At 34.5% G+C, this 20,451-nt stretch overlaps 2 protein-coding genes and 1 long non-coding RNA gene across 3 annotated transcripts; 2 read left to right on the top strand and 1 right to left on the bottom strand.

Moving 5' to 3' along the window:
* Positions 1-4,995, top strand: LOC105971378 (TCP-1/cpn60 chaperonin family protein). Its single transcript, XM_012996228.2, has 12 exons — positions 1-288; positions 391-439; positions 520-576; positions 699-764; positions 851-962; positions 1,248-1,376; positions 1,656-1,727; positions 2,105-2,220; positions 3,057-3,133; positions 3,472-3,957; positions 4,139-4,454; positions 4,552-4,995. Exons 2-12 carry the CDS (start codon positions 434-436, stop codon positions 4,696-4,698), a joined length of 1,584 nt encoding a protein of 527 aa, XP_012851682.2. The 5' UTR covers positions 1-288; positions 391-433; the 3' UTR covers positions 4,699-4,995.
* A 4,517-nt stretch (positions 4,996-9,512) lies between these two features.
* On the bottom strand, positions 9,513-12,222 carry LOC105965871 (uncharacterized). The gene is made up of 5 exons (XR_016030308.1): positions 11,490-12,222; positions 10,810-10,878; positions 10,601-10,733; positions 9,944-10,009; positions 9,513-9,848 (listed from the first exon to the last, which is right to left on the bottom strand). It is a non-coding gene; the product is annotated as an uncharacterized LOC105965871 (long non-coding RNA).
* A 3,586-nt stretch (positions 12,223-15,808) lies between these two features.
* Positions 15,809-18,811, top strand: LOC105971442 (uncharacterized). The gene is made up of 3 exons (XM_012996295.2): positions 15,809-16,379; positions 17,026-17,373; positions 17,798-18,811. Exons 1-3 carry the CDS (start codon positions 15,957-15,959, stop codon positions 18,410-18,412), a joined length of 1,386 nt encoding a protein of 461 aa, XP_012851749.2. The 5' UTR covers positions 15,809-15,956; the 3' UTR covers positions 18,413-18,811.
* Positions 18,812-20,451: the final 1,640 nt, after the last annotated feature.

The raw sequence follows: 20,451 nt of genomic DNA, 5'->3' as shown, positions 1-20,451 counted from the left end.
TTAAATAGTAAGTTCTGATTAACCTCTTTATTTTAATAGAAATCTTAAAACTTAAAAGTAACACTAATCAGATCTGTGTTTGCAATTGACCGTGCCCAAATCAGAACTAACATAAAACATTTGGACCAAACTGCAATTGTAAGAACATTTCAAAACACGACCCCCCTTTCTTCACTACTCGGCGTCCCAAACCCTAGTTCATTTCCGCCCCCCACGAAGAACATTCACACTGCCAGAAGCCGTTCCACCCCCATTACACTCCGTTCCGGCCGATCAATCACCGCCACGGTGCGCTAAAGCAGCATACATCGCCGCTCCGGCGGATAAATCGCCGTTTTTTTTATCTTAGCTCCAACTTAACTTAATCGTGTTTTTTTTTTCCTTCTTCAGAAAATCGTTTGCTTGATCGCTTGCTTCCCCATCTTCTACTCCCATGGCGGTATGTCAGATACTCGATACTCTTCTTTCTCAAAGGTACTGAATTTTCTGGATACTGATATGTTTTTTTAATTTTTTCAGATCGAGAATCTTTTCAAAGATGAAGCTACTGAAGAAAAGGGTGAGCGCGCCAGAATGGTGAGTACAATTATCATTTGCAGTAAATGATTCTGGATCATACTGACAAAAACCCTAGATTAAGTGTGTTATCTCAGATGTAAGTTGGAACTGATCCACATGTTGTTTTGTTTCTATGGTAGGCCTCCTTTATTGGAGCAATGGCGATTGCTGATTTGGTTAAAACAACATTGGGACCGAAGGGGATGGTAAAAAGAGCATCTTGTCTAGATTCTGTTTGCGTAAATTCTGTTTAAGCCTTCCGTTTGTCATATTCTTTCGTTACGTTTTGCAGGACAAGATTTTGCAGTCTACCGGCAGAGGACAGAGCGTCACAGTCACGAATGACGGAGCAACCATCTTGAAGTCCCTGCACATCGACAACCCTGCTGCCAAAGTCCTTGTTGGTATCCTTTGATGCCGAGTTATTTTTCTGTTGCTTTTCGGTTATTGTTATTACTTATTAGTATCGGTGCGACTGCTGTTATGCTCTGAGATAATAGTGGATTCTGTGGTCGAGTTGCTAAATTCTGTAGATTCTACTAAGTATAATGCTCGTAGAGATTTCATTTTAATCACGCCCCAAGTATAGTGCCTAATTATGCTAATGTTGGATAAGACGGGATTTTTTTTTAAAATTTCGTAAAAGATTGTATGTTAAGGGTTTGGCAAGCCTTAACTTCATTCTTCAGACATCTCAAAAGTTCAAGATGATGAAGTCGGTGATGGTACCACTTCAGTCGTTGTTTTAGCTGGAGAGCTCTTGAGGGAGGCGGAGAAGCTGGTGAACGCCAAAATTCATCCAATGACTATTATTTCAGGTTTGTCTTATTTTCGGAATAACTTCTTTGGAACCGCAGTTTTTTCTCTTCGTACATTTGACATGCTTCCCCTGAATTATATGTGCCTAAGTACGATAAGGGTTTAAGGCTGATTTTGTAGTTGTCGCATTGAATTGTCATATTTTACAAATTGTTTTGGATTAGTTAGCTTCGTAAATAGAGACCAATTCTTGTCAGATCATCGTTTCCCTTGCTGAAGGTAGCTCATTTTGGTAACAGATTTTCATTTAATTAGTACTTTTTGTTCGTATTTTTCAGGGTACCGCATGGCTTCTGAATGTGCGAGAAATGCATTGCTGGAGAAAGTGATTGATAACAAACTGGATGCAGGTGATTTTAATTTTTTAGTCCTTTTGCTTTTGAATGCAGATCTTCCATAAGGGTTTGACTGTTATTCTTCGCTGTTTATATCTCGTTTCTATTCATTAGATTATACCGTCATCCTACTACATATAAACAACCTTTCATTGTTTATCGAGTATTAATCATTCCCTAGTTTCAGCTCATTACCTGTAATTTTTTGACCGGCATACTGTGGGTCAAAATTAAAACTAGTTGTGGAAATACAATAACGGTAGTTGCAAATTCACTTATATTTTTATCAAAAATAGTTGTAGTGTAAATAATTATAGGAGTGAATTGGAGTATATAACGTTTTACTTCTTAGATGATTTGAGCTGTGTATAAATTTCTTCTTTTTTCTTCAGAGAAATTCAAAGAAGACTTGATGAATATTGCGAGGACTACTTTGAGCTCTAAAATTCTCTCCCAGGACAAAGAACATTTCGCAAAATTAGCTGTTGATGCGGTTATGAGGCTGAAGGTATGATCATTTTTAACTTGGTATCTGAGGTTTAGACTTTGCTGATCTTGGATCGGACAATTCTGATGTTCCTTTCAGCACTCTCCAGTCCCGAGCCATTCGGAATTAGTAGTGTACGAAATGCAGCTGCATATACGACTCATAGACTTCTAATTGTGTTAGCCTAGGCGACTTTTGTTTACCAATATTCTGCCCAGCTGCAAGGATAAATGTTGATTCAGATTTGTTTGGAACGTTATGCATGTGACTGCTTGTGTTCTGCTATTTTACTTGTTTGATTTGTGCATCGATTGGTTATTAAGTACCTGGCTTGTAAGTTTAGGAAGAAGAGAAATATAATCATGAACCAACTTCTTTCTGAAGGAAATAAAAATGCGATATACTAAATAAAGAGTAATTCACAGAGTAAAAATTCTGTCAGACTCTTACATTGTAATGCAAAGATGGTAACGCCAAATGTAAGATCAATTACCTAGAGTCATATTATGTTGTTTTCAGTTGTATTTCCTTCGAAATGTTGATTCATGTTGATCCGAGTTCAGAATTTTAGGTAGTTGACTTCGGATTGGGTTTTATGAAGTGGGAGCTATCTAATTTGTATGTGTATTCTGCAAAACTGTTATTTGCTTACATTGACTTAGATTGGGATCCGTTCTAGCATGACACCAAGTTAGTGAAGACACATTCTATGTTCTCAGTCCATCTTTGTCAGTAACATTAATATCATGAAATTCGGTTGTTATGATTATTTTGTTTTTAAGTTGCTTGACACTTTTACAGTTTACTATTGAAATATTTCTGGACGATCTGATTAACCAATTGATTTAAAATGACAGGGAAGTACAAATTTGGAGTCGATCCAAATCATAAAGAAGACTGGAGGTGCACTAACAGAATCATTCTTGGATGAGGGGTAAGCCAGCTGAACAATTTTATATTTCTCGGTGCTTTTAATTACTACGACTATCTTTGTTTGTGTGTTTTTTTTTTTTTTTTTTTTTTTTTGCATCGGAGGTTTTATGTGATTAATACAAACAGTATACTTTGACAACTGCCATTGTTTTGATTTGTAATTGCACTCGGTTTCATTCGCTTTGGTGCATAGAGAGAGTGGAGTTTATTTTTCAGAAAGATTTAAGTAGTTTAATAACTTTAATTGCACGACTTTTCATTATTGTTTCTGTTTGATTGGTAGCTTTATATATATATATACATATATCTTGTTAATCTGGTACTCTTTTTTGAATTCAGTTTCATTTTAGACAAAAAGATTGGTGTTGGCCAACCCAAACGAATTGAGAATGCAAAGATTCTGGTAGCAAATACTGCAATGGACACAGACAAAGTGAAAATTTACGGGGCACGTGTTCGGGTCGATTCGATGGCTAAGGTTGCTGAGATCGAAGTAGCTGAAAAGGAAAAGATGAGGGAGAAGGTGCAGAAGATTATCGGTCACGGAATAAACTGCTTTGTTAACCGACAGTTAATCTACAATTTCCCAGAAGAGCTATTCGCTGATGCCGGTGTGCTTGCAATAGAGCATGCTGATTTTGACGGTATCGAGCGGCTGGGTCTTGTTACTGGCGGTGAAATCGCGTCCACATTTGACAATCCGGAGTCTGTTAAGCTCGGACACTGTAAACTTATCGAAGAAATTATGATCGGGGAGGACAAGTTGATCCACTTCTCTGGTGTTGCAATGGGTCAGGCATGTACTATCGTACTGAGGGGAGCAAGGTACCTTAATTCTTTCATAATATATTTAGCTAATTGTTTCCCCTTTTTTATTTATTTCATATTTATAAGGTTCTTGTCCGATTCATGCAATTGAAGATTACATTCTGTTAATCTTGTATTTAAGGAAGTAAGAACAATATTTCTTGAGCTACATTAATATATGTTGTCTTGATTTTGTCAGCCCTCACATGCTGGACGAAGCTGAAAGATCTCTGCATGATGCACTGTGTGTGCTGTCGCAGACGGTAAACGACAGCAGGGTTTTATACGGCGGTGGATATCCTGAGATGGTTATGGCAAAGGCAGTCGACGAACTTGCCAAAAAAACCCCGGGAAAAAGATCTCATGCCATTGAAGCATTTTCACGAGCACTTGTGGCCATTCCAACTACGATTGCAGACAACGCCGGTTTGGACAGTGCTGAATTAGTCGCCCAGCTTCGCGCCGAACACCACAAGGAGGGAAGCAATGCTGGGATTGATGTCCTCACTGGATCTGTGAGCAAACTACTCTCTATTCATGCCTAGATTTTTTGTCGTCTTAGGTTACGGGCAAATACGTCATTTTACATGATTCTTAACTGGCGCTGTGCAGGTGGGAGATATGGCGAAGCTAGGTATATCCGAGGCATTCAAAGTGAAGCACGCCGTATTGCTGTCTGCAACAGAAGCTGCTGAGATGATCCTAAGGGTTGATGAGATCATCACTTGTGCCCCGCGAAGGAGAGAAGACCGTATGTGAAGGCATCATTGACCACTGCAACTTAAAGATTCTATTTCGTTTTATTACATCTTTTTGGTGCGTAGAATCTTTTAATTATCAATCGTGGTGTTTGGATTCTCTTGAAAAAATTGAGAATATGCTGCCTGCTGTGATGTGGCATATCAGTTTTGTATGGAGTTTAAACAAAGATTCGTTCAATTTTAATTCGTCGCAGAATATCGTTTTTATGGTGAACAGTAGGTTTTATAACGGGTTTGTATTCGTTTATTGTAGAATCTACCTCCTGATAATTGTTCGTTGGTGTTGAGGTTTTCATTCCTTTGTTGTTCGGTTTGTTTTGTGGCCAAATCAATCGAGTTTCAACCTAGACAAAGCCAATAAATAATGTCCAGATATTCTGTTACTTTTAAAAATAAAGCTAGCAGAATGAACTAAATTTTAAGACACTAATATTTTTCCTTTGGTACTGGGAACTCCTTCAGAGATGTAACTGTAAATTAGTATGCCGGCTCGTCGGTGGTTTACTAAAACACGCCCTACCTACCTTGCAACAACAGTCGATTCAATAGCAGATGTTCTTTTGTTGTTGTGGTAAGGTTTAACCAAAGGGTGGCGTGCACGTTGTGTGCCGACTTGTGATAGTGGTCGTAGGGTTTAATCTTTAAAACGATGATTTTTATGCCACTGTTTTGCCCGATTTAATGGATTGCTACAAGTCAGCGTTGCGTTTCAAGGAGATTTATTGCAGTTAAAAATGCCAAATGAAAGTTTTTTTTTTTTTTTTTTTTTTTTTAAATTGTAGCTAAATTTTGAAAATGGTTTTGGAGTATCTAAATAATATATAAGATTCTAGAGCTGTAATTATCGATTTCATTCATGGTTAGCAGGAACGGTCATGGAGCATGTTGCGGACACCATTGTTCCAGTTCCATTACAATGTTTCTAGCAACGATTTTGCATCTGAAACGAACATTTTTTACTTCAAATGTTAAAAAAATTAATCCAAAATATGTTACTGCCAAATTGTTCATAAGCAATCAGTGTTAAGTGTACTAAACCGCAGTCAATGAAATGCTACTTACAACTCAAAAGTTAAACTTTATTTTCGCCGCTGTAAGAAATGAAATGCATTTATAAATCACGAAAAAGAATAATGTGATATGCACGTTTTTTTATAAAAAATAATATACATCATGAACATCAAATGATACAACTATCCAATGTTTTCAAAGCCGGATTGGACATTGACTCAGACAAGTTATTGGACCGGTTCAACCAGAATTCAACTGTTTTTTGCATTTTAATTTTATAATTATTTATACATAATGTTTATAGTACATTAAGCAATTTTCTTTGACATAATTAACTCATTACGATCATTTTCAATTGAAATGTAAATTAAACTTATTTTTCTTTTATACAAAACATATCAACACACATATCACACGGAATCATTTCAAATATTATAGAAATTATAATTAAAAATAACATGTCTTCCAATTTTTATTTTCTTTAACTGACTGGTAAAAAGACGTTGTTTTGATATTTGTTTATTTTTATTATAAAAAAACACAATTTTGTTCAAGAACCCGATTTTCACTGAGGCTCCGATATTATGGTTCAACCGGTCAAATCGGACCGAACAAGACAATGGTTCGCGATTTAACCGGTTCAACCGGCCGGTCCGGATTTCAAAACACTGCAATTATCTCTTCAAATGCACTTGAATCTTTAACATGAACTTTATTCGTCAAAGAGTTTCTATATCATGTACAATGATGTCGTATATAAGACACCGAATACCGTGACATCGTCTATAATGCAACAAATACCTTCTAAATAATACCTAACTTTTTATTGTTCATCTGCAATTAGCACTAAACATTACTGAAATCAGAATAAGTTACTTTCAAGGAGTTTTGGTACAACTAGATCAAAGAGCATGAATTTTTTTTTGGAAAAAAATAAATAAATGATTATTTGGTACCCTAATAAATAGGGTACTCGTGAATCAAAATCATATGCGCCATCTGCGCAATAAAAGTCCAATCCCAATTAAAATATAGTCCTTCTTTGACCTTTAGCACACTTCCATCAAGAACAACTCTCACATTAATCATTAATTTTCTTATAATGCTTGAAATATTTAATTACATTTGTTGTTATTATTTAATAGTTAATACTACCACTCTCATCTGCCCTTTTTGTCAAGCTACAAAATAGAGGCTCTACTAAGATTATTAATTAGTTTTGGTCAAACAATAATTTTAAGTGTCTTTATCCAATAAAGAAAACTTAGGTGTGTATGCAAAACTTTGGGAGAATGGAATTTCGATGATGGTTAGTAGAATTTAGTTGGAGGGGAGGATGTGTTATTTATTTCATGATGTATAGTTAAATTAAATCTCTATAAAATACAGTTGGAACAATAAAAATTCTATTAATTTAACGAAATATTAACTTATCAATAAATTAATAATTATTAATTTATACCTTAATTAATTTATGAAATTATTGTTATTATTATTTTCAATAAATACATTTTTTTTAAAAGTTTTTAGGAATATATTATTCATTGTACTATTAATTCAATAAACTAGAACCTGTTTCTCGAACATAAGCTCGTCAAGAAACAATGGTATTGAACAATTTTATGTTGATTTATGAGAAAACTATGCAATAAATATTAAACATGTTAAAAAAGAAATTCTATACAATAAATTCTAACCATGTATAGTTAAGAAATTCTAACTATACAAGAAAACCATACAACAAATTCTATACAAGTGAGGGATGAAGTTGATGGTAATGTGAACTTCAACAAGAAATAAGCTACAATGAAATTATAATTTATTAAGCCTTCATAGATCAATAAAAAAATAAAATGTACTATGTAATTTTTTAAGAAATATTTTCATGCATTATTAATTTATATATTAGATGGGGCTTCTTAAAATTTTAGAATGTGAATTATGATATTATTTTATAAATTTTATAGCAAATTCTTAATTTAGCACGTTATCCCCAAGTCAACCGGAAAAAAAAATATTTAAGCGAGGTAATTAATTTATCGATGTTCTACTGTAGGTGCACTTACTTCTGGACTTTAATTTTTGTAACGGGCTTAAGCAATGTTGAATCCTACTAACCAAGCATCTTAAGAACTTATACTATTTAGTCAATCTAATCTAATAATAGCAAGCAAATAAAAGAAACACTAGGGCAACCTAATGCATCTTGTAATTAGTTTTTTAACTAATTATATATTTTCTTTACTAATTTTCTAATTATAAATAGTTCTAAATTCGACCCAAACCTTGTAGAATACTTTCAACATCAGTATCTCATTTCATTTTTTAACCGTACATCTCTAATTAAATTTATACGTTTTTAATTTTTTTTGTCTTCTAAATTTTGGCTTATTAACTGCTTCATTTCTTTAGATTTATATAAATGTTGATATTACTAATACTATTTAAAATAACAGTATAATATATTTTCTTATTATAATTGTTATTATTATGCATTTAAATATTTATTTTTGCAGAGATAAGTATTAGTTATATTAAAAAAGAAAAAAAGCAAAAATTATATTTACAAACACAAACAAACATATCAGTCATATCATAGCACTACACAATTTCTAGACAGATTTAAAAAATCAAAATGCCAGCCATAAGAGCAATTGGTACATAAATTTTCTAGTGAGAAAATCGAATAATTACTCGAGTGTGAGTGCATGTGAAATTGCTACCTTTTTCCTCTTTGGCTTATGTACATGCCATTTGATTCCTTTTGATTATTTCAATCTTTGATTGGTTGACTTTGACTTTAGTCTCCTTTTCTTTTGATTATTATTTCTAGCTCCTCCAATTGGAAATTAACTATGTTCCATGCAATTTATATTCTTTTATATTAATCAATTGATGATATTATTAATATATGTCATTTAATTAAAGCTTTTACAACCATATAACAACAAAAGTTATTAAATATGTTTGAATGTAAGAAACTTATACACAAGGAAGACTAAAGAGCTGTTTTATTTACTATAACTATGTTCTATTGACTAAGGTGGTGTTTGCAAAAAACTTTTTGAAAGTGATTATGGACTTTTCTTTTCTCATAATCTGTTTTCAGGTATTTGCAAAATCAACTTTTGCTTTTGTTTCTCTTAAAATAATCTGCTTTAAGTTAATTTTTTAAAAGCACCTCTAACCCTGCTTTTTTTTATTTAAGTTCATTTTCCGGAAGAATTACAAACACCCCCAACTTTTAGAAATAAGCACTTAAAACTAACTTAACTCACAATTACTAACTCACTACAAGAAAAAATGGTTTTAGGGACGATTTGTTATGGTTGCTAAAAGCAAGATAATGGTCGCTGAAACTTATAACGACCAAATTAGGCTTGGTCACTTGTGGTCACAACAGGGTGGCTACTAAAAGTATTAGTGACCAGCAAATCAGTTGGACGCTAAAGACATAGATCTAGCGACCATTCAATAATGGTCATTAAAGATGTAATTATGAGCGACAAATTTTTTACTCGCTAATGTTAAAATTTATGGTCGCTATAATATTAATATGGTTGCTACAGGTATACATACAGTAACCACATATTTTTGGTTGATAAATGATATTCTTTTAACAACCGAGTACGTGGTTACAATAGATTTTATATGGTCACAAGCGTAACATATTTTAGTGACCACGTTGCGACCAATAAATTCGTTGCTCAATATAATAATTTAACTACAAGAATAGTTGGTTGCAATAAATTTTAATTTGTCACAAATATACCCCAATTGTTTGCATATAATAACCAAAAATAACAATTAATAATTCTTATTTGCAAAACAATCAAATAATGAACGAAAAACAATTGTTTATTGCTACTAATGACAAAAACCAAATAATAATTGTGAGGAAAAAAAATTGAATTGATAGCTGGTTACTACATATTAGCACCCAACTAATTAATTGTTGACAAGTGAATTAAATCAGTGATCAATCTATATACAGTAGCAACCAAAGAAACCAAACACTGCCTCGCCGATTAAATTGAACTTAAAATCGCTGACAACATTCACATCTGGAACTTAATTGAAGTAATATCATTAGCTTCAACTGCCTCTGCCTCTCTACGGGTGCCTGAAATTGGGTGCCTGGAATTGGATATACATGCAATTGTTTTCCAAATGTAGTGATCATATAACCAACAAAAGCAACAAGGAAAATCTTATGTAATGAATTGATTTACCTTATCAGTAGAGCCACCAACTAAACTTTAGCCTCAACTGCAAATTTGGCATTTATAAGTTATAACCTACATAAGAGATGAAAACAGGGATTCAAGTTTATGAGAAACCAAGTCCAATGAATTTATCATAAGGAAACATGAAACCAAGAGTTGACTCGTGTTTGTTTGACGAGTTCTCGAAACAAAGGTTTAAAACATTTGTTTCCAGAATTTCTTTGAAAAATCATAACAATTGGTACGATTATCCAAATTGGGAACGTAATATGCCAAATGAAAGCTAACAACTGCACCTACATGTTCACTGAAGACTCTCATCACAAATTATGATCCTAGCATATTCAAAACAGGCCCAAAAGATGATTACAGAAAACTGCCAGAATTTCGGATAAATTCTTTTCTGGTATAGTATATTGTAAAATTCATAACTATTTGTAAAGTTATCCAAATTGGCCAAACAATTTACCAAATCAAAGCTGACAACTTCATCTAAAAGTTTACGAAAGAAATATATCCCAAATTATTATCCTAAGACGGTAATAAAACCCAACGGAGATGATTCATCAAAACTGCCCTTTTTTTGGCAGACTCACTGCCGTCAAATTCTCATCTCTAAAAGGCTATAAAACTTGCTCGAATTAGAAGCAATTTAACACTTACATATAATTATCACGGTCCTCGACGAGTTTTGTGAAGAGACTGATTCGAAAATCTCACTCCAAACCCTTCGATTTCGACTCCGAAAACAGGTGCGGCAGAAGGTTTACTATTTCTCATAATTTCGCCAACATAGCTGTCGGGTTAAATTTGGTTATATAACTTGAAGAAATAACTAACAAAGTCTTTCTCAAATAACAAAGTCTTCTCACCTCGAGTTAGCACCAAAAGCAACATCATAGACCAAAATTTTCTTAGGTACACAACCACGAATGACACACCTGAAATAAGAATCCATTAGTTTCTTAAACTTCACCTTCGATCACATTACTTTAAACTTGTTGCTCAATGTGCATAAGACAAATTTCAAATAACTAATGACACATATAGATGCTAACTATGGACAGTAAACTAGAAGCCAACGATATTTGTTGTCACATTTTCTTCCAAAAATCGTAGCAGGCCGTACGCTTATCCAAATTGGGAAAACAATATACCAAATAAAAGTTCACAACTTTATCTACAATTGTGATGAAGATTCCAACCCCTAATTACTAAGATAACACAACAATAACAGCCCATAAAGTTGAATACATGAAACTGCCAAAATTGTTTTGGACAAACTTGTTTGCTGTCACAGTTTATTTGAATAATCATAACAATTTGTAGAGTTATCCAAATCGACCAAATAATATACCAAATCAAACCTCACAACTCAATATACAAAACACCAGAAGACACATAGCCTAAATTATTATTCCAACATAACAAAAACAGCTCCGCATGATGATTAGGAAAAACTGCCCTGTTTTTTGACAGATTCGTTGTCGTCTGATTCCGACCCCTAAAAGGCTATAACACGTGCTCAAATCGGAAATAATTAAACACTTACTCATAGTTTTCGAGGTCCTCTACGAGTTTCGAGATGGAATGATTCCCAAATTCACACTCCAAACCCTTCGATTTTGGCTCCGAAAACAGATGCTGTAGCAGATTTTATTTCCCTTTCCGGTGAGCATGCTGAATTTCACACCAAATTTCGGCGACCACCGTCGAATAAAACTGCCTAGCACCACCATTAATGGGAAGCTAACTTCTCGAGGTTTGTAACAGTACCTTCTATCATCAATACTCCACCGTTAACACCTCCGTTCATTTAATTCTTTGAAGAGCCAAAAGTTGAACACCAGATAACGGCCACCATCGGCGACCTCTGCCGGAAATCACCAACACCGGTGTACATCTGAACCCACAATTATTCCAAAGGTGGGTCCTGATCGACGAGATTCATTCTCGAAGGTCTCCAAACTATTATTTTTCCTTAAAACCCAAATCTGAAATTATCTTTTCAAATCCCCAATTCTTTTCCTGTAATCAAATCTTCCGAATCTCCTGAATGAATTCGAGAATTCTCGAACAGGGGTAGGAACTAGGGCTTGGAGAAATTGGGTGAAATAGGCGAATATTTTTGGGGAAAACAAAAGAGGTAAGATAAGAGGGATTTTGGTGCAAACATAATGAAGAAATTAAGATAATTTTTTCTTGATTTTCTGTAATATTATGCGAGAATGGGTAGAGGGAGAAAGAGAGCGTAAGGAGAGAATGAACGGAGTAATATTCTGTGATGAAGAAACGAAAGAATTATAAATGGCTGTATTTGTTTTATTATTTGCATTTTCGCCCCCATCTTTATTTTATTTTCTTTTCTTTCATTGATTTGTTTAAAAACTAAACTAGTGACCAAATCCATTTGATTTCCGTAAGTAGTTTCATAGTAACCAAATTCAAGTAGTTGCTAGCAACCCAATTAAATGGTTGTTAATAATTAAATTAAAGACTCGTAGCAACCGTAAAAAAAATTGATGTTAACTTGGTCACTATTGACACTAAGTTATAGTGACCATAAAAATTGTCGCTACAAACTTTAACTTTAGTTGCTACAAGATGTCCAACTATTAGTGACCACATATAGCTACCAAATGCTCGCTGGTCGCAAAAAGATTTAACCCTTCCCACTTTTGCTACAAAATTACTTTTGGTCACTAAATGTGAACATTCAGTGACCATTTATTTATGGTCGCTAAGAATTTGGTCGCTGAAACTAGTTTTTCTTGTAGTGACTTCTGCTTTTGGATAATCATTTGCAAACACCACCTAAATAGTAGATGTCCAGTAAGATGTTTGGTTGACAAGATTCGTATTTACACTAATTTGCTACAAAAATTAAAGTTTGCTATTAAGTGCTGCTACTAATATTTGAAACCTAAATTAATAACCAAATATTTGGACTACTAATTAATTAATCATTTATCCCTATATTTTTATGTAAACACTTGGGTCATCATTTAGGCCATGGAAAACGTATTTTTTTTTTTCTATTTTGATTATATTTGTCAATTTTATTTTTCAAAATCTCTTGTTTGCTTTAGGTGAAGGAATGATTCAAAATAACAACAAACGTCATAAAAAAATGGCAACAAACTTTAGAAAACAAGAATATAAAAAAGAAGCGTTCTATTTCCATGCTCAAACCTTCTAACCTTCTCATATTACCAATTTATTTTACAAAAAAACTTAAAATAACCATATGTAAAATATTTGTAATACATTTAGGTGGTATTTGCAAAAGTTTTTAGAAACAACTTATGAGATTTTTTTTGTCATAATCTGTTTTGGGTGTTTGCAAAAATCAACTTTTATTTTTGCTTCTCTTAGAATAAGTTGTTTTAAGCTATTTTTTAAAAGCATCATAGACCCGTTTTTTCCATTTAAATTGATTTTCCACCATATCTGCAAATACTTACCTCAATTTTTAGAAATAAGCATTTAATATCTGCTTACCTCATTATCACTAATTGGTACTTTCGAATAAGTTTTTACGTATATACTCCATTTTCTCCCTCTTCTTCATATTTCAATCATAAATGTATAGTGTAGACACATGTATGTGTAAAAACATAATTCTCTTTGAACAAAATTTGCCCAAATTTAAAAGAAATCTCGAGCGTCTGTTTTGTGGATCAGTAACAAAAATTAGCATAGATAGTACATTGATAAAGTTTGTACAATAATAAGTAGGACCGTGCGTTGGTTGAGTTGGTTAAAAACCAGCCATAAAACTAACCTAACCCATCCAATCAACTTTGGTAAATATTGAAAACCGTTATCGACCCAATTTACATGAGTTGAGTGGTGGTTGATAACCAATTTAGTGGGTCGGTTGATGGTTTGGTTGATGGGTCATACATCGAAATATTTTATTAGTGTTACAACACTATTTTTTTTACAATTAAATACGACTAGTTCAACAATATTCGAATACAAAATTCAAAACATTACGGGCCATATGTATTGCAATTAAACATAAATAATTCAATAATTAATAATCGTCCAAATATTTTAGACTGTATGTCTTAAAATTAAAATAGTTCAAATTAGATAATTAGGTTAGATTTATTGCTTTTAGAATTTAGGTCGATATTAGACAATTTAATAAATGTGATTTAAAATAGAAATTTGAAATTAATAATATCGTATTAAACACTTTAAATAAAATTAATAAATAGTAAATTGATAAATAAAGTTGGTTGACCGATATTACCCGAATGACCAACTTTTTAGCATATTAGAAACCATTATTGACCCAACTACACATGAGTTGGTTCACATTATCGATCCAACTTAAATGGGTCGGTTGATGGTTGATTATCCGTCACAAATTATGGGTCGAAAATGGAATGGTTGTTGGTTAAAACCGATCCATGCACAACCCTAATAATAAGAAGACTGGTTTATCATAATTTTACTTGTAACCAGTGTTCTAAAAATCGGCCGAGGCGGCCGATTAATCGGTCTCCGAGGCGGAGGCGGTCCAAAACCTTTACGATTTTAGTGTAAAGGTTTGAAAAATTGGTTTTTTGCATGTGAGGCGGTTTTAGGCGGTTTGAGGCGGTCAAACCTTTAAGGCGGGTCAAACTCGGTGGCAAAAATCGGTTAAAAATCGGTTAAAAATCGGTTTTTTTTTTTTTTTTTTTTTTTTTAATTCAAAATAAAAGTTGGATTTTAATAAAAGAAAATATGAATTTATGCCTTATTTTGTTTATGTTAATTGTTATTGTTAAAGAACTAATGATGTAGGCCAGGAATGTTCAAGAATAAATGTAAATTCAAAAAAATGTTTTATTTATTTAAATTTTATAAGAATATTTATGTATTATGATCTAAAGATTATTAAACTTTTATTATGTTATTAGGATATATACATGATGGAGATATAACTATGTTTAAATATCTTTTTATATATGTTTGGAGTATTTATAAATAATATTTAGAAATATATTATATTAAATTTTAAAAACCGATTTATTTCCGATTAATCACCGCCGCAACCGATTAATCGTGAATCGGTGCCTGACCGACTCGGACCCGATTACCGCTTTTTACAACCTTGCTTTTAACACACTTCCAAAAGGTTCGGGGAAAATTACCCAATTAGTCCCTCAAGTTTACTTTGATTTCATGTTAGGTCTCTATGTTAAAAAAATTATATTTATAATGTAACATTTTTGGTCATTTCTGTCAAATATCTTTAGTACTAACAAAATCAAGCGTGTGCTCATGACTTCCTTAACTGACATACTAACTGTTTATTGATAAAAATGACCAAAAGTGTTAAACGTTAAAACATGAATGATCGAATGTTTTTTTTGTAAACATGAACAACTAAATGTGAAATCGATGCAAACTTGAGGGATGAAAACCTAAATGGGTCGGTCAAACTTTGATCATTGACTAATTTTTTTAATCTTGGTTGTCGATCGTCAAAGGACAAACAATTCCAATTGTATATATATACATATACATATATATTAATACACAAACCGATTCCATTTTGCGTAGCTACCCGTTAACCGAATCGTTGACTCGGTGCTGATTCGACGCAAATTGTTGGTGCAATGTGCTATTGTTGTGATTATAGGATGCAAAATGCCAAATATAACTAACGAAGATGGCAAAATGCCGAATATTCCTAATTTTGAATTCCAAAATACCAATTGTCCGGTAAATTTGGTAAATTGCAGATAGAAAATCTACCAACAAAAAAAAAAAAAAAAGAAAAAAAAATGAAGAGAGAGAGAAACAGCCTAACCTAAATAATAAATTAAATAAAAATATATAATATAATAATTCTCAATCTCACTCTTTCACACTCACAGTCCACACTATATATATATATAATACAGCAACCGCGAAACGAGAAGAAGAAAAAGAAAACCAATTGCTCTGCTTCGGAAAAGAGCCTCTACTGCACAAACTACTTGACCCATTTTCTATTCACGACCCGTTTCTCTGGCCGGGTATGGAGCGAAAGCAGGGTTTTTTCTCGGCTCTGAAAGATGAAATGGTCAGGGGCCTGTCGCCGGGTCGTTCGAGGAAGACCCGGAGCCACTCTCCTTCGGGTTCGGGTCTTCTCCGTCGCCGGAGAGGCTCTAGTTTGGGCCCACCCGAAATGTTCGTAGCGAGATCGGGTCGGGTTGAGGCACTCTCTCCTTTAAGGGAGGGTCCGGATCCGAACGGGTCGGGTCCCGGCGATTCGAGGAGTGACAAGTGGGCCAACTGGCTTTGCCGTGCCCCTTCTGTTTCGACCGCCGGTCAGCCCGGCCCGGCTTATTCCCGGTCCGATCTGAGGCTGCTCCTCGGCGTCCTCGGTGCGCCGCTCGCCCCCGTGCACGTTAGCAACAACGAACCCTTGCCCCACCTCAGCGTCAAAGACACCCCCATTGTTAGTTCCCTCTTTCCTTTTTTTTTTTTTTCCATTTTCTTCATTCGCTTTGTTTATTCATTAAATTCTGAAATTAGGGTCGCCCGGTTAAATTACGAAAAAACCCCTCTTATTTGCGTAATTACAACCACCCGTCAACTATGTATTGTCTTTAAAAAAAACCCTTTCAGTTGGTATGGTATAAATTTAGAGGTGTTCAGTTAGCAAAATCGTACTGAAATTTCGGTACGCCTAATTTTCATTCCGTTAATCGTACGGTTTGGTAAATTACTGAATTATCGAAATTTTATTAAAAAAATGTTTTTTTTTAATTAATTAATTTTTAGTTTAATTACCGGTTCGGTAATCGGCATGTAACGAATTTTCGTTCGGTTCGGTCGGTTTACCGATCGAAAATACATAGTTGAGGGGATGACTGAAATTATGAAATTACGCAAGCAAGAGGGGTTTTTCGTAATTTGACCTTACCTCAGGGGATGACCGTAACGTGTCTTAGAATAAATGATAAACAGATTAGATTGTGTCTGCACATGGTTATTGTGGTCCTTGTTCTATTCTGGATGATATACGTCGTTTTCTCGTACCGTTGGAATTCCATACATTAATATTCTTGTGGCACTATTGTAATAATTATTATTATCCATAGGAATCTTCTTCAGCACAGTACATACTGCAGCAATACTTGGCAGCATCCGGCGGGCATAAGCTTCAAAGCTCGATCCAAAACGCGTACGCGATGGGGAAGGTTAAAATGCTGGCATCCGATATAGAGACGGCAACTAAGGTCATAAAGAGCCGTAATTCGGCGAAAGATCCCGAGTCGGGGGGGTTTGTGCTGTGGCAAATGAATCCCGATATGTGGTACGTGGAGCTCGCACTTGGCGGCAGCAAAGTTCATGCCGGTTGCAACGGGAAGCTCGTGTGGCGGCACACTCCTTGGCTTGGTGCTCATGCCGCCAAAGGCCCCGTTAGACCCCTCCGCCGTGCCCTTCAGGTAAATTGCATGTTGTTGTCATTATTACAGTCGGGACTAGCAAAATTCTATTAATTTAGCGAAATTTTAAATTATCGAACTAATAATTAGTAGGTTTTTACCGAGTCGGGATCAGAAAAAACTATTATTTAAGCGAGATAATTAATTTATCGAGGTTCTAGTGTATTACTAATAGGGGGGTAAACTAATTGAGTTGAGTCATAAATATTTCGTATCGAGATTTTTATCAAGCTTAGCTTGATTCTTATACATATTTTATCACTTGTTTCTAATTAAGTTTGAGCTTCAATCGAACTTCAACTCCTGTTAATTCTGAAATCGACTAATCGAGTAGCTTGTTAATTTCATCTCTAGTTAATTTCGATTGTAGGCCAATTCTTTTCTTTAAAAAAGAAATAAGTAAAGTGTTCTAATTTTTAATTAGGGTCTCGATCCAAGAACAACGGCAAACATGTTCGCCCACGCAAGGTGCACGGGGGAGAAGAAAATCAACGGTGAGGATTGCTTCATCCTAAAAATCTCAACCGATCCCCGCACACTCAAAGCCCGAAGCGAGGGGCCCGCGGAGATCATACGCCACGTCCTCTTCGGATACTTCAGCCAGAAAACGGGGCTCCTTGTCCATTTAGAGGACTCCCATTTGACCCGGATCCAATCCAACGAAGGAGACACCGTTTATTGGGAGACCACAATCAATTCTTTTCTCGACGACTATCGACCCGTCGAAGGGATCCAGATCGCCCACTCGGGTCGATCCGTCGTGACCCTTTTCAGGTTCGGTGAAACTGCAATGAGCCATACCAAGACTCGAATGGAAGAAGTGTGGAATATCGAGGAAGTGGCGTTTAATGTACCGGGTTTATCGATCGATTGTTTCATTCCGCCTGCGGAATTGAGGTTGGGTTCGATTAGTGAAGCGTCGGAGCTTACTCAAGAAGGTGGTAGGGCGAAGAATAACGCCGCGGCTCATAGAGCCAAAGTTGCCGCCGCGTTGGGAAAATCCCGTGAAAATAACATTGCGGTGAAAATGAATTTATGAGGCAAACAAATTGCAAGAAATTGTTAGCCTAGTGAAGTATAGTCACTAACATGAGGTAAGTAGTAACTTATTTCCGACTCGAGAATATTTTTTCCGGCAATTGATGCTAGTCTTTGTATATATTACGAGTAAGTCGTAACGGGTCTTTACGTCTATCAGTCTCGAGTTCTAATATGTAATCCGTTTTTTTTTTTCCCCTCTAAAATTGTATTTGTTAGTTACATGATAAGATCGAGACATGTTTGAATTGATTGCGTTTTCTTGATTAATCTTCGTAATTAGGGGTCATTTGATATACACCCCTAATATAGAAAATATATAGGGATATGTTCACCCTTAAAATTATTTCTTTGAGATACATCTAAAGAGACAAAAGTACTATTGTGCCCTTATGTGTAATTTTCGCCCAACTGTATTTAACATTTTTGGACCTGCATTTAATTATAAGAGCTTTTTATGATGGTTGTGAAAGTGGAATAATTAAGTTTGAATCTTTGGAATGTATTAAGCGTGGTACTATGGTTATGATTATGGGAATGAGTGATTTAGCAGAAAGCGTGGTACTATGGTTACTTTAAACTTTCATTTGACATAAACTCAAATAATTAACTTCCCCAACCATCTGCAGACCCTAATTAGGCTCTTTTCTATGACTTATTTGTTTAATTCTTTTAATTTTTTTTTTTTATTTTTTGTCGGCTCCGGCGGTGGTGTATCTCTGGAGCTCCGCTTAATAGACTTTCGATTAGTTAACTTGATTAAACTGACTACATTTAGTTAGTTGATTTTGCCAGTGGCGTCGATCAGCTGACTTGATTAGTTGGCTGGAGTTTTTTCGACGACGGTGGCGAGTTGTCAAAGATTTGATTAGTTGACTTGACTTGATTTTGCCATCGCTGGAGCTTTGATTAGTTGACTTTCTTTTTTGTTGCTGACTTTTTTCTAACGGCGGCGACGAGTCACTTGATTAATTGACTTGATTCAGTAGTCTTGATTTAGTTTGCTTGACGCAACTTAGTTGATCGAAAATTGGAAGTCAGCTGATTAGAATTTTTGTGACTCGTCGATGGAAACAAAAATCATAGGTGGAAAGTCCGCTGACCCGAGCTGAGGGGAAACCCGCCGCGTGAAAATAAATAAATAATTTTAAATAAATATAAATATTAAAAAAGAGAAATAAAAACCCTAGATATATTTTTTGATGTAGATTTATGTCAATCGAAACTTGAGAGAGTATTTGGCAATACATTATTATGAGGGCTTTTCTGAAATGAAAGCAAAAAAAATAAAAAAAATAGTGGGTTTGATATATATCTAGTTGAACTTGCTTTGCTGGAGCTGGCTCAAATGACCCCATCAGATATAAGCTCATTAACCCAGCTCTCCTCTTAAATTTTTATCTCTTCATTTTATTTATTTATTTATTTATTTTTCCTAAATTTATTTGTTAGATTTGCGCGTCTCATATATGCATTTGGATTCGTTTTCAAAATTGAAAATTAAGAAATCTCAGTTCTTGCGTGCGTACACCCGTCAACGAACTCAAGACTCAAGGCAGAAGAAGCTAGACGTGTATTGTACTGTGACATTGGTACTGGTGAAACTAACAAGAAAATTCGAGTCGGTGCTGCAGTTGAAGAGCTTTGAAAGAGGGTTTAATTTTTATCGAGCCTCGTGCTTCGTAAATTGTAATAATAATAATAATTTTTGGAGCATATTATGTTTTTTGTATATGAGAAAACTGTAATTTTTTTGGCAAATGATGTAGCCACTACATTCTATTCTTGTGTTGGAGCCACAATGTATGTGTGTTTATGAGCTATTATTAAATATTATTATCATTTTTTTTCGTAAGTTGTTATCCATTCCAGAATAAACGTTTTGCTTAATTTTATTGCCAATTTAAAGTTCGAGGATAAAATCAATTTAGTTTGAAGAGAGCAAAAAAAGAATAAAAAAAGACTAATAGAATTCACTCACACATCGGAAGTTTACTAGTTTAAAACTCTTTATAAACATAAAGAAAGATAATTTTATTA

The sequence above is a fragment of the Erythranthe guttata genome, chromosome 3 (assembly GCF_056151865.1).
Source record: "Erythranthe guttata isolate IM_541 chromosome 3, IM_541, whole genome shotgun sequence".
NCBI classification, from domain to species: domain Eukaryota; kingdom Viridiplantae; phylum Streptophyta; class Magnoliopsida; order Lamiales; family Phrymaceae; genus Erythranthe; species Erythranthe guttata.
The sequence above is the reverse complement of the archived record's forward strand: the minus strand, read 5'-3'. Positions and strand labels throughout refer to the sequence as shown.